Consider the following 12,667-nt stretch of genomic DNA (forward strand, 5'->3'; position numbering starts at 1 on the left):
TCCTGCAGCTCCCCAGCCAGCCTGGAGCTCTGGAAGCCGAGCGCCCCGCGGGCAGCACAGAGGCCTGGAGCGGGTTGGGACTTGGGGGCTGCAGAAAGCCGCGGGGCGGGGCGCCTGGGTGGCTTAGTCAGTTAAACGTCCGACTTTCGCTTAGGTCATGATCTCGCGGTTCGTGGGTTCGAGCCCTGCGTCGGGCTCTGTGCTGACTGCCAGCTCAGAGCCTGGAGCCTGTTTCAGTCTGTGACTCCCTCTCTCTCTGACCCTCCCCTGTTCACGCTGTCTCTCTCTCTCCTAGAAAAAAAAAAATTTAAAAAAAGCCGCGGGGGGCACTTGACCACAGTGGTGGCGTCGCCTGCTTTCTGATTTAAAATCTCCCTCCAGGGGCGCCTGGGTGGCGCAGTCGGTTAAGCATCCAACTTCAGCTCAGGTCATGATCTCACGGTTCGTGGGTTCGAGCCCCGTGTCGGGCTCTGTGCTGACTGCCAGCTCAGAGTCTGGAGCCTGTTTCAGAGTCTGTGTCTCCCTCTCTCTCTGACCCTCCCCTGCTCATGCTGTCTCTCTCAGAAAAAAATAAAACATTAAAATAAAATAAAATCTCCCTCCAGCTGCATGTGGGGGAGCAGAAGCCGGGAGAGCATGGAGGGGACTGGGGTGAAGACATGTCTGGGCAGAGGGCTCCATGGGGACAGCAAGAAAGGAAGGGATTTGCAACAGCCTCAGTAGGATGAAGGAGACGGACAGGGCGCGGTCCTGGGGCGGAATGAGAGCAGACCCCACTTGCTTTTTTATGGGTTTAGTTTGTCTTTCAAAAATGATATTTCAGTGGCTTACTTATTTTACCTGCGGTGAAGTTCAAACAGGCTTGTCCCTCTTAGGGGCGCCTGGCTGACTCGGGGCAGAGCATGTGATTTTTGATCTTGGAGTCATGAGTTCGAGCCCTATGTTGGGGGTAGGGTTTACTTAAAAAAAAAAAAAAAAGACTATCCTTTTTAAAGTACACGATTTCAATCGCATTTAGTGCATTTGCAATGTTGTACAATCATCACCTCTATCTACTTCCAGAACATTCTTATCACCGCCCCCCCAAAGGAAACATGGCACCATTAGCAGTCACTCCCCCTCCTAGCCACCCTCCTGGAAACCACCGGTCTACTTTCTATCTTTACTGATTTACCAGTTCTGGATATTTTACAGAAATAGAATCGCGTAGTATGTGTTCTTTTGGGGCTGACCCCTTTCACCAAGCATAGTATTTCCAGGGTTCGTCCACAAGGCCGTGTGCATCAGTGCTCTGTTTCTTCCTAAGACTAATATTCTTTAGTGCGGGTAAACCACGGGCTCTTTTTCTACTCCTCTGCTAACGAACATTGATTTGATTTTTTTAAAAATATTTTAATGTTTATTTGTTTTCGAGAGAGACAAAGCATGAGCAAGGGAGGAGCAGAGAGAGAGGGAGACACAGAATCCGAAGCAGGCTCCAGGCTCCGAGCTGTCGGCACAGAGCCCCACGCGGGGCTCGAACCCACAGACCGTGAGATCATGACCTGAGCCCAAGTCAGATGCTTAACTGACTGAGCCACCCACCCAGGCCCCCCAACATTGATTTGATTTTCATTGAGGCTTAGCTGACTTACAGAAAAGCATAGAAATCTCAGCTCGATAAATGTTTACGTATATTTATACCCGGGAGCCGGGAGCTAGGAACCTGCTTTAGTTGGGGGTGGGAGCAGGTAATCAAGTAGCATCTCCCGGAAGAGGAAACATTTAAGCCGAGATGTGAGGGATGAGAAGGAGACAGCAGGAGGAGCAGGGGATCAGCAAGTGCAAAGGCCCAGTGGTGGGAGGGCTCGTTCGAGATCTGGAAGGAGGCCCTGAGTGGAGATGCTGTTGCCGTCACAGGACTCGGGAACCATGGAGGGTTCCGGAGCAAGGCCGTCACACCTTGGGGTCTGCGTGGTCCATAAGCCTGTCCCTTGCCCCACCCAGGCGGGGCAGACGGCCCTGATGCTCGCGGTCAGCCACGGCCGCGTGGACATTGTCAAAGCCCTGCTGGCGTGTGAGGCGGACGTCAACATGCAGGATGACGACGGCTCCACGGCCCTCATGTGTGCCTGCGAGCACGGCCACAAGGAGATCACGGGGCTCTTGCTGGCGGTGCCCAACTGCAACATCTCCCTCACCGACCGTGTGAGTCCCCCCTCCCCGGCCCGGGGGCACCCCAGGGAGGGCGGGAGCACAGCTCGGGGCCTCCTCACAGCAGGGGATCTTCACAGGACGGGAGCACAGCACTGATGGTGGCTTTGGACACGGGGCACAGTGAAATTGCATCCATGCTGTACTCCCGCATGAACATCAAGTGCTCGGTGAGTGCCGGGCCCCCGGACCACTNTCGGGAAGGCGCGGAAGACACACCCTGGTAGCCGTGGCCCTGAACCAAACAGGAAACTGTTTCTGCCCTCACAGAGCAGGTGTCTGGTAAGGTACACGATACGCAATATGGGGTATCAGAGCCAGGCGGGGTAACTGCCAGAAAGAAATCCAAAACAAGGCTAGAGGGGCAGCAAGCGATGGGGAGCTATTGAGGCAGTGAAGGGGTGAGTTGTGTAGCTGTCCGTGCACATGGAGCAGCCAGTGCAAAGGCCCTGAGGCAGGAGCGTGCCTGGTGTGTTTGAGGAGCATCGAGGGCCCCCCTTTGGGAGGAGGGGAGGGGAGGGAGGTGACACACTAGATCATGCAGGACCTTGTGGGCCACGGTGAGGACTTTGGCTTTCGTTCGAAGTGTGTCAGTGTATTAAAGGCCTTGAGATGTCTTATTGTAAAGATTATCTCTTTTAAGAAATCATGCCTGTTAGCAGAACACTCTCTGAAAGCGTCACAGGAGGATAATTTTGATACTTAATGTAGCATAAGTGTCTGATGGAGGAGAAAGGGGGAGACGAGCCCTCCTCATAGGCCTCTTTAGAGATGAAGCAATACCTTTATCTGATGGAGGAGACAATCCCTTTTGGTCTGATGGAGGAGACAAGCTCTTCCAGTCTGATGGACTGTCCGCTGAGTGCCTCTCCGGCCTGATTTCTCGAGCCCTCCACAGTGGCTTGATTGTGCTACATAAAGTACTGGTATTATTTCCATTTTTCAGGTGGGGAAACTGAGGCTTAATGGTCACGTCCCTGGCCCAAGGTCTCACAGATCGGAAGGAGTGGAGGCCCCGGGGTCCATGTGACTCCAGACCTTGGGAAGGAAACTCCCCGCTCCCTCCTCCTCACTCCTGCCTTGCGTTGGCCTCCCCGAGGGATGCCGGGGCCCCGGTCCGAGGGTGGCACGGTGGCTGTCAACCGCAGCGATTCCCCCAAACAGCCATCTGTCTCGCACGTGGCTTCCAGATTCTCGTTGAGGCTCTGGGTTTTTCCAGCTTCGTTCCCCAGGGTGTTGGGGCCCCCGGGGCTCAGTTGTGGTGCTCGGGGCATCACCTGGGGAAGAGCTCTGGGCCTCAGTTTCCTCAGCTGGAAGATGGGGCTGATGGGAGCCGGTGATGTCCTGTTGGGTGATGTGTGGTCTTGCCCCCAGGAGCCCCTGGGGGACAAGCCCTAATCATCCACCACCGTCTACCTGGCCCCCTCCCGTTGCCTCCCCCCCTCACTGCCGCCTCCGGCCTGTTCTCCCCCCAGGGGAGAGGTCACCGTGAACACCCTAGTGAGGGTACAGCCCCCTGTGGCTGTCCGCCTACTTGGAGAAAAAGCCAAAGTCCTCCCCAGAGCCCACCTGCACGACTACCCTCACCGCCCCCTACTCTCCTTCCTCTCCCCCTTTGCTCAGTCTGCTTGGCCAGTAGCCACTGCCCCTGCCTCAGGACCTTTGCACTTGCGGCTTTCTATGTCAGAGCGCTCCACATCGCTCTGAAAGTCCCCATCCCTGACTACCTGCTCTCCACTTTCATTCCCCCCCACCCCGTATCCGTGATGAAAACCCTCCTTGGCATTCATTTGCTTCTCTGAACATCACCTCCCTGAGGCCAAGGGAGTCCAAGTCCCTCTTGCCCACTCACCCCAGCCGCAGGGCCGGCCAGCCAAGTTGGCGCCTCGTAGGCATCGGCAAGGATGCCAAACAAAAGGAATTCTGCTTCTTGTTTCAGTTTGCTCCGATGTCAGATGACGAAAGTCCTGCGTCATCCTCTGCCGAAGAATAGCCGAGAGGGAGGCCGGGGGGGGGGGGGNCCACCCCAGCGCGACCCGTCCCTCCTCCCGCGTCTCCTCCCCCCCTTCCCTCGCCAGCATCCCCGGCTCATACCCACCAGGGCCTGCGTCACAAAGGCAAGTGGGCTTTCCTGCTGCTTCCCAGGGGAGCCCCCGGCAGCCCAGGCCTCCAGCTTTGCAGCGGGGTTTTCCTGCTCCACCAGTTCAAAGCGGCCGCGGTGCAGACTGGAGCGAAATTCTTACATAAATCGGCGCCAGTGGCTGAGGCTGGGGCGTGGGTTTATGAAGAACGCCGAGAACAATCGACTGGCAATTACAGATGGAGGAGGGCTAAAGGGAAAAATACTGTATTTTTTTATCATTCTGGGGGGGCCGCAGAAATCGTATGCCTTCTTGCCAAATTTGAAAGTCACTGGAATCGCATAGTTTCATTTTAATCCTGAATGTCGTCATCCCGCACGGGTCATGTCTGCAGTGGCTTCACGCCCCCCTCGCCCGCCCCACATTTAATTGTCTGGTTATATAATGGTGTTTTGTCCACTCCCCCCCCATCTCCCCACCAGACAGCTTTCTCAGGAGAACTGTGTTCTGGTCTCTTCACAAAACAGATTTCTGTCCTTGTCACCCGGGGCAGGGAGCTCAGTCCTTTTTTTCTGCTTTCTCACTGCCACGGCCTATGTCACCCCCATTCAGGGGCGGTGGGGGGGCGGCGCTCAGGACCCAGCAGCCGAGACATCGAGAGATCACCCAGAAATCCGTCCCCTCCCTGCATGGAGGCCCTGGCCAATATTAATTTTCCTAGAAAATCCTTCAGACCTGGGGACTCAGGAAATGAATCCGGTTCCCAGAGCAGCGGCTGGAGTCCCCGGGCTTAGAATCCGGGGAATGGAGCTGTCTTCATCTTCCCCAGGTTCCAGAATTTTTCCCCACAAAGGGGGGAAAAACACAAAAACCAGGGTATGTGCATGTTGGCAAAGCACAGGGCAAGCTCCAGAAACTCCATGTGCGCACAATTAAAAGTTGGCTGCCCCCCTGAGGGCTCCCAGTGCAAACTTAAAGGGCCAGGGCTTTGGCGAAAACCAAACAAGGGCCAGCTGGTTTTGTTTTGTTGTGTTGTGTGTGTGTTTTTTTTTTAAACACAACCTATAGGCCTTCCGGAGCTGCTTGGAACAGAGCCTGCTGGAAATCGGGCTCGTCACACACACACACTTTCCTCCATGGCCTGTTTTGTCCTCCAGTGTCCGCATAGGTTTCTTTCCAGTTCCTTCCTTTTGTGAGCCAAAAAAAAAAAAAAAAGCGGGGGGAAGGGGTTCTGAGCCTTGAGGAGTTAAGTGCCTTCTGACAGGCAGTGAAGGTCCCTAAGGGAATAGGTGTCCTGTCTTCTCTCCGGCCGGTTCTGTCCACTTGGCCCTGAATGCTCACTGCTGTTCATTCAGGAAAGCGCAGCGCTGGCTTCTCTCCTACAAAAGTAGGTTTCTTGGCTTGATGGAGCCTGGCTTGCTTTGATTTTGGCTGACAGAGGAGGTACCCGAGACAAAAGAGCTCGGATGGTCGAAGGAGACATCCTAGATTGTGTGTGTGTGTGTGTGTGTGTGTGTGTGTGTGTAAACTGGAGAGAAAACAAAACCAAAGCCTACTGGGGACAATTGGTGTGTGACAGAAGGCCACAACTTTGGGCAGCTTTGAGAAGCGGAACAGAAGTCGTGGGCCCGCGCGTCTGGCCCTGGAGCCAGCGGTCATGGTCAAGTTAAGCTCCTCGAAGCAGCCCCTCGACACCCCTCCCCAGATAACTCCGCATTTATCCCTGCTTTCCCTTCGCCCACTCCCCCCACCCCCATCGGGCTTGGCGCGCTAGGCTACAGGGATGTCCCGCCTCTGTCCCCTGTTCTCCTGCCACGTGTATTCATGCCCTTGAAGTTCACTTCCCGACCACGGTACGTCCATAAAGACAGTATTACACTTTTAAATGAAGTATTCCTTTTTGTAATCGTTTTTTAGAAGGTAAATTTAATAAAACTACTTTATGATAATGTGCACGTGTCACTGTCTGGTCTTTGTCTCCTCACTGTACTCCTCTTTAAGTTTTAAAATAGATCGCTTTTGGGGCGCCTGGGTGGCTCAGTCAGTTGAGTGTCCGACTTTGGCTCAGGTCATGATCTCACGGTTCANGATTCTCTCCCTCTGCCCTTCGCCCCAGCTTGTGTGCTCTCTCTCTCAAATAAGTAAAAGGGGCGCCTGGGTGGCTCAGTCGGTTAAGTGTCCAACTTCAGCTCAGGTCATGATCTCAAGGTTGGCGACATCGAGCCCCACATTGGGCTCTCTGCTGTCAGTACAGAACCTGCTTGAGACCCTGTCTCCCTCCCTCTCTGCCCCTGCCCCAGTCATGCTTTCTCTCTCTCAAAAATAAACATTTAAAAATAAAATGGTAAATAAATATAAGTAAGGGCTCATTGTAAGCAATGTTCAAAGCAACAGAAAAGTCACAGTAAACTCCTTTTGCTCTCCACAACACCGGCACTGTCCCAAGTGGCTATTTCCACTTATTTATTTAAAGTTTTTATTTTGAGAGAGCGAGCAGAGGGGCAGAGAGAGGATGAATCCCAAGCAAGGCTCCCCATTGTCAGTGCAGGGCCTGACGTGGGGCTCAAACCCACGAACTGTGAGATCATGAACTGAACTGAAACCAAGAGTCAGACCCTTAACCAACTGAGCCACCCAGGCGTCCCTCTTTCCATTTAAACATAAATGTGTCCGCATGTGGCTGTTTCCATTTAAATATAAATGAATTATAGTTAATTTGTGTGCAACAGCCACATGCGTCTGGTGGCTGCTGTTTTGAGCTACTGAGATCCAGCACGTTGCCACTGTTGCAAAAAGTTTTAAGAGACACCCACCGTGAACACCTCAGAAAAAATTCTTTACTCATTTTTTTCCTTGTGACGAAACAGTTCATAGTAATTATAAAAGGCAATTTTTTTTAAATTTATTTTTGAGAGAGAGACAGAGTGAGTAGGGGAGGGGCAGAGAGAGGGAGACATACAGAATCAGAAGCAGGCTCCAGGCTCTGAGCTGTCAGCACAGAGCCCAATGCGGGGCTGGAACTCACGAGCTGTGGGATCATGGCCTGAGTCGAAGTCGGACACTTAAGCGTCCCAGCTCAGGATCTTGGGTTGTGAGTTGGAGCCCCGTGTTGGGCTAGGTGCTGGCAGTGTGGAGCCTGGTCTCGATTCTCGCTCCCTCTCTCCCTGCTCCTCCCCCGCTCGTGTTCTCTCAAAAATAAATGAACGAGTTTAAAATCAACAAAATCCCCCTTGAAAAATGAAATCAGGGCGCCAGGGTGGCTTAGTCAGTTGAGTGTCTTGACTCTTGGCTTCCGCTCACGTCATGATCTCACTTTTGTGAGTTCGAGCCCTGCGTCTGGCTCTGCACTGACAGCACAGAGCCTGCTTGGGATTCTCTCTCTCTCTCCCTCTCTCTCAGCCCCTCTCCTGCCAGGAGATCATGGGTGGCTTTCAGGAGGTTTTGGAAGTCCCAGAAACTTATGCAAAGTTGTATGCTTCTCAGCTAAAGGTCTATTACTAGTCAGTTCTCCAGAGGGATCTCTGAGCCCAGAGCCCTCCGGGAAATACAAAATATTGTTGCTCACAAACCAATTGCCCGGGGCCATTTTATCGTCTTTGTTATCTTGTTCAACTCAGGCTTAAGACCCTGTTCCCCAACCTCACCCATTTTCTTGCTTTGCTTTTTTTTTTTAATGTTTTATTTATTTCTAGGAGAGAGAGAGAGACCACGTGAGCAAGGGAGGGTCAGAGAGAGAGGGAGTCACAGACCGAAACAGGCTCCAGGCTCTGAGCTGGCAGTCAGCACAGAGCCCGACGCGGGGCTCGAACCCACGAACCGCGAGATCATGACCTAAGCGAAAGTCGGACGCTTAACCGACTAAGCCACCCAGGCGCCCCTGCTTTTTTCTAATACGTGTATTTTTTAGTTCTAAAATATTCATGACACCATCTAAGCCACTTTTTCGAGATTTTAGTGTTGCTTTTTTTGCAAGTAATCTCTACACCCAACATGGAGCTTGAACTCCCAACCCTGAGGTCACGTGTCACGTGCTCTACCGACTAAGCCAGCAGGTGCCCCTTCCCCCACCATCTAAGCCATTTATAAATGTCCAGTTCAGTGGTATTAAGTACGTTTTCACACTTGTGTAGCCGTCAGCACCCTCCATCTCCGGGATAGTTTCCTCTTCCTAGACGGAAACTGTTCCCATTAACTATTAACTCTTCACCGCCCCCCACCCCCACCCAATGGGCTACCGCCACTGCGCTTCTTGTCTCTATGAATGTGACTACCACAGGGACTTCAAATAAGTGGGACCATGCAGTGGATGTCATTTTGTGACTAGCCCAGGTCCCTTAGCATAAGGTCCTCAAGTTTCCTCCGGTAGCAGGGGTCAGAATTTCGTCTTGAAGACCGAACAGTCTTTGTGCTGTGGATACACCGCACTTTGCTTAACCATCTCCCCCATCAGCGGATGCTCAGATCGCTTCCCTCTTTCCGGCTATTGTAAACAGTGTTGGGTGTACAAATACCTCCAAGATCTCGCTTTCAATTTGGGGGTGGGGGGTATTTACCCAGAAGTGAAATGGCCGGGGTATTCTATGTTTAATTTGGTGAGGAAACTGCCACGTTTTCCGTAAGCCGCTGCACCCATAGGACATTCCTACCCACGGTGCCCGAGAATTCCAACTTCTCCACATCCTCCCCCATACTTTTTTTTTTAATAGCACCCATTCTGGTGGCTGGAAGGTCGTTCTGGGTTTAGAAGGGAGGTGAGTGACCTTTTTTTGACAAGTGCATTTATATCCGTCAGGCTAGGGTTGTGCAATCCCGAGAATGGCTTATCTCCTGAACATCCCACCCGGCTGATAAGAAAGAGCTATCCTTAGCCCGGGGTTTAGAAAAGGGTAAGAGCTTGCCAAGGTCATGGGTAATCTACGGAACCAGAAACCAAAGCCCTGACGTCTTCTTTTTATTTCACTCTGCCTGCCACCTGTAAGCTTGGAGAACTTGAACGCCGGCCACCAGTCTTTGCAATCTTTGCACAAAAATGCTCAGCCAAGGGAAGGGTGAGCATTGCTCGCCACAATGCCCTGGGGACCCAGCTCCGTGCCCACACACTGGCATTTCTGCAAGAGGCTCATCCTTTCTACATCTGCTAGTGACTCCATGAGATGGGCTGGGCAGACTCTTCACCTAAAAATCCGGGGATGGTCTTCCGGAGTCCTAAACCCCAAATATGCGCAGAATCCCAAAGTGCCAAAGTGCGTGGATGTTGGGTGTGCTTTTCTCAAGGAAGGGCTCGTCTCATTGTTTTTGTCAGATTTCAAAGGGATCTGTGACCTGGGTAAGATTACATAAATATATTCGTCCTCGGGGCGGCCCCAGCTATAGGACCAGTGTAAAAATATAAAAACAGCCCTTGGCAGGGGGGGAGGTCTTTGCAAAAACTCTCTGTTGAAAGTAAGCTCTAAGGAGGGAGGTGGCCCCAGGCCTGTGGTCAGGGACCTGACTGCTCTGTGGTAGCTTCTCTCCTTCGCCCCCCAGCCCCAGCTGCACTTTCTTGGTTTCGCTGGCTTCCCCCTCTTTTCTGTAATTTCCACAGTTGGAGGGTCTCAGAGCTTGGTCCTTGGACCCCCCTCCTCATTATTCTGTTGCAGGGCGGTGTCATCTGGTCTCAGCTGCATCCTGACGACTGGCTTTTACTCCCAGCCTTCACATCTCTGCAGACTCACAGCCAAGCACCCATCTTCTCGATAGTTCCACGTGGCCATTGCCCAGTTACAGAGATCTCCCCTACACCTTTCGCTTTATGGAGCCCCTCACCTCCGTGCCTGTTCCTCCCTCTCTTGGTCACTAGCACTGATGTGGGAAACAAGGGACAGAAGGAAATGGCAGATAAAGTCCTCATAACCTGCAGCCCATTGACAGATAGTTGAGGCTGGGAGAGTCACTCGTTTCTCCAGGAACTCCTTACTGTCTTCATGCTAATGCTTTGCTAGAGGGAAAAACAGCCTCAGCTTGACAACAGCTAGGCCTCCAGTATCCTGGGAGTCTTCTTTAGCATATGGAAATCTCACTAGAAACTTCCCCTGGACTTTACCCACACAACCCGGTAGTGTATAACCAGTCTCTCCTCACGGTCCCGGGCCAGCTCAGCTCCTTTCCCCTGTGCTTTAATAACATCACCTTTTTGCATCAAAGACGTCTTCAAGAATTCTTTCTTGCTCGTTGGCTCTGGACCCCACGAACCCCACTATCACCCCAAAACACCATCAAGCACCACCACCCAACTAGGTATTTAGGCCAAACACCCAGGCAAAATCCGCTTCCTCTTCCTCCTTCTGCATATCCAGCCTGCCCCTGAGTTCTCTGGACTCCAGTCCGCTCCATAGCTCTCCCTACTTCCTGCCTTCCAGCGCTCTCTGTTACACCTGAATAGAGTTTCAGGGCCCCTGGAAGCCCTCTTCCCACGCTTCTCCAGCCACTTGGACCTCCCCACTCTTCCTTAAACACACTGAAATTTCCCCCACTACCTTGTCCTTTGCGAATTCTCTTTCTTCTGCCTGACGCTGGTTTCCCAACAGCTTTTCATCACTCAGATCCTGGTTCATGGTTCATCTGGCCCCTGCCCAGGGAGTCCGTCCCTGACCACCTGGCCTGAAGTCACTTCCTTCCCTGCCGCAAACGCAAGTGACGCTATCCTAGACCCTGTTTGAGGGACTTCAAAGCACCTGTTCCTATCTAAAGGGACCTTGTTCATTCATTTCCTTGCTTATGGTGCGGTCTCGCTATTAGATTAGTGGCCTCTGACGTTTTCGGTGTGACCTACATAAAGACAGATATTTCATATGTGACCCAGTCATCCAGGTGTTTTGGCTGCATAACATGTAATTCCCAAATTTGCTGCCTTTAAACAATGGCATTGATCTTTTATTATTAACTTTATTTATTCACTCAGAGAGAGAGCGCGCGCATGCAAGTAGGGGAGGGGCAAAGAGAGAGAGGGAGAGAGAGAATCCCAAGCAAGCTCTGCACTGTCAGCGCAAAGCCTGATGTGGGGCTTGAACTCATGAGCCACCCAGGTGCCCCAACAGTGAAATTGATCTTGCTCACAGATCTTCAGTTTCCGCAGGACTTGGTAAGGACAGCGCACCTCTGCCCCTCTCGGTGTCAGATGGGGCAGCTGGAAGGCTGGGGGCTGGAATTATTTCAATGCTCACTCACCCGTCTGGGGGTTGTTTCTGTCTTCCGCCGCGACCTTATCAGTGAGACTCACCTCGGCTTCCTCACAACATGGAAGCTGGGCTCTGAGAAAGGGCATCTCAAAATCAAGAGAGAGCAAGACAGAGTACAAGCTAGCACCAGGCAGAAGCTGTATCCTAGTTTCTGGCCCAGGCTTGTAGTAATTCACACAGTGTCCTTCTTGCCACATTTTATTTGTTGCACCAAAGTCCTGCTGAGATTCCAAAGGAGGAGAATGAGAGTCTGCCTCTTGACGGGGAGTGGCAAGGTTGGAACTATTTTTGTAGCCATTTTTTGCAAATATAATCTGCCACACCCAGTACACAAATGCGCATTTTGGTTTCCCAAAACAATAGTTAACTTTCGGTACACAATGCACTGAATTTTCCCCCCATTGTATTTTGTACAAAATGCTGGTCATGACCAGTTGAGTTGATTTCTTTACCTAATTTTAAGAAACTTGTCACATAAATGTGGAGCTTATCTTTTCTCTACAATAGCCCTTCACCCAGTGTGGTATTTGGTCCCAGTCAGGCTAGGTGCCTTACCTGCTAGTGTTCTATGTATGTTTTATTTAATGCCTTAATATAGTGCTTACTGAATACCAGGCACTGTCTTTACTTATTCCTCGCGCCAACTCTTAATTAAGTAGGCACTATCGTGACTCATTTTACTGAGCAGGAAACTGAGGCACAAAGGGGTGAAGTTGTTTGCCCAAGGTAACAAGCCCGTAACTGGGATTCGAACCCCATACATCTGGTTGCAGACTCCATTTTGCTATGTAGCCTCTTAGGGGATTTGCTTATTTATTACGTTTATCGTGAGTGTCCCACGCACACACTATAGAATGAAATGCAGTTCAACGCTTTGCCCCTAGAGCCCCGCCCTGGATGCAGCAGGATCTCTGCAGCTAAGGGCTCATAAACAGCTTCAATTTCTGCCAGGCGCTTTCTCACCTGCGCAGGCGCAGCACGCGGAACTCCCGCAGTCGCACACCCCCTCCCTGCGGCCGATTGGCCATTGAGGGAGACCGGAGGAGTCGACGCAGGCGCACTAGGCCAGACCTGACGCTAACTCCCACCCATTCCCTGATGACTGACGTACGATCCAGCTAATGGGAGCAGGTCCCTTCGGGGAGGGGGCGGGCCGCGAGGGCGGTTAAATTTGCG

At 52.1% G+C, this 12,667-nt stretch overlaps 1 protein-coding gene across 2 annotated transcripts in view; it reads left to right on the forward strand.

The window, feature by feature from the left end:
• KANK2 (KN motif and ankyrin repeat domains 2) overlaps positions 1-4,216 on the forward strand; it is a 22,125-nt gene extending 17,909 nt beyond the window's left edge. The window contains exons 10-12 of one of the 2 annotated variants that reach the window (XM_077767912.1): positions 1,900-2,187; positions 2,274-2,363; positions 4,133-4,216. In XM_077767912.1, the coding sequence (XP_077624038.1) occupies positions 1,900-2,187; positions 2,274-2,363; positions 4,133-4,186 (432 nt within the window). In that variant the 3' untranslated portion in view covers positions 4,187-4,216. The remainder of the gene's footprint in view (positions 1-1,899; positions 2,188-2,273; positions 2,364-4,132) is intronic. The other variant, XM_077767913.1, reaches the window with a different exon arrangement.
• Positions 4,217-12,667: the final 8,451 nt, after the last annotated feature.

This window comes from Crocuta crocuta, unplaced genomic scaffold (assembly GCF_008692635.1).
Source record: "Crocuta crocuta isolate KB4526 unplaced genomic scaffold, BGI_CrCroc_1.0 scaffold115, whole genome shotgun sequence".
Classification (NCBI taxonomy): Eukaryota; Metazoa; Chordata; class Mammalia; order Carnivora; family Hyaenidae; genus Crocuta; species Crocuta crocuta.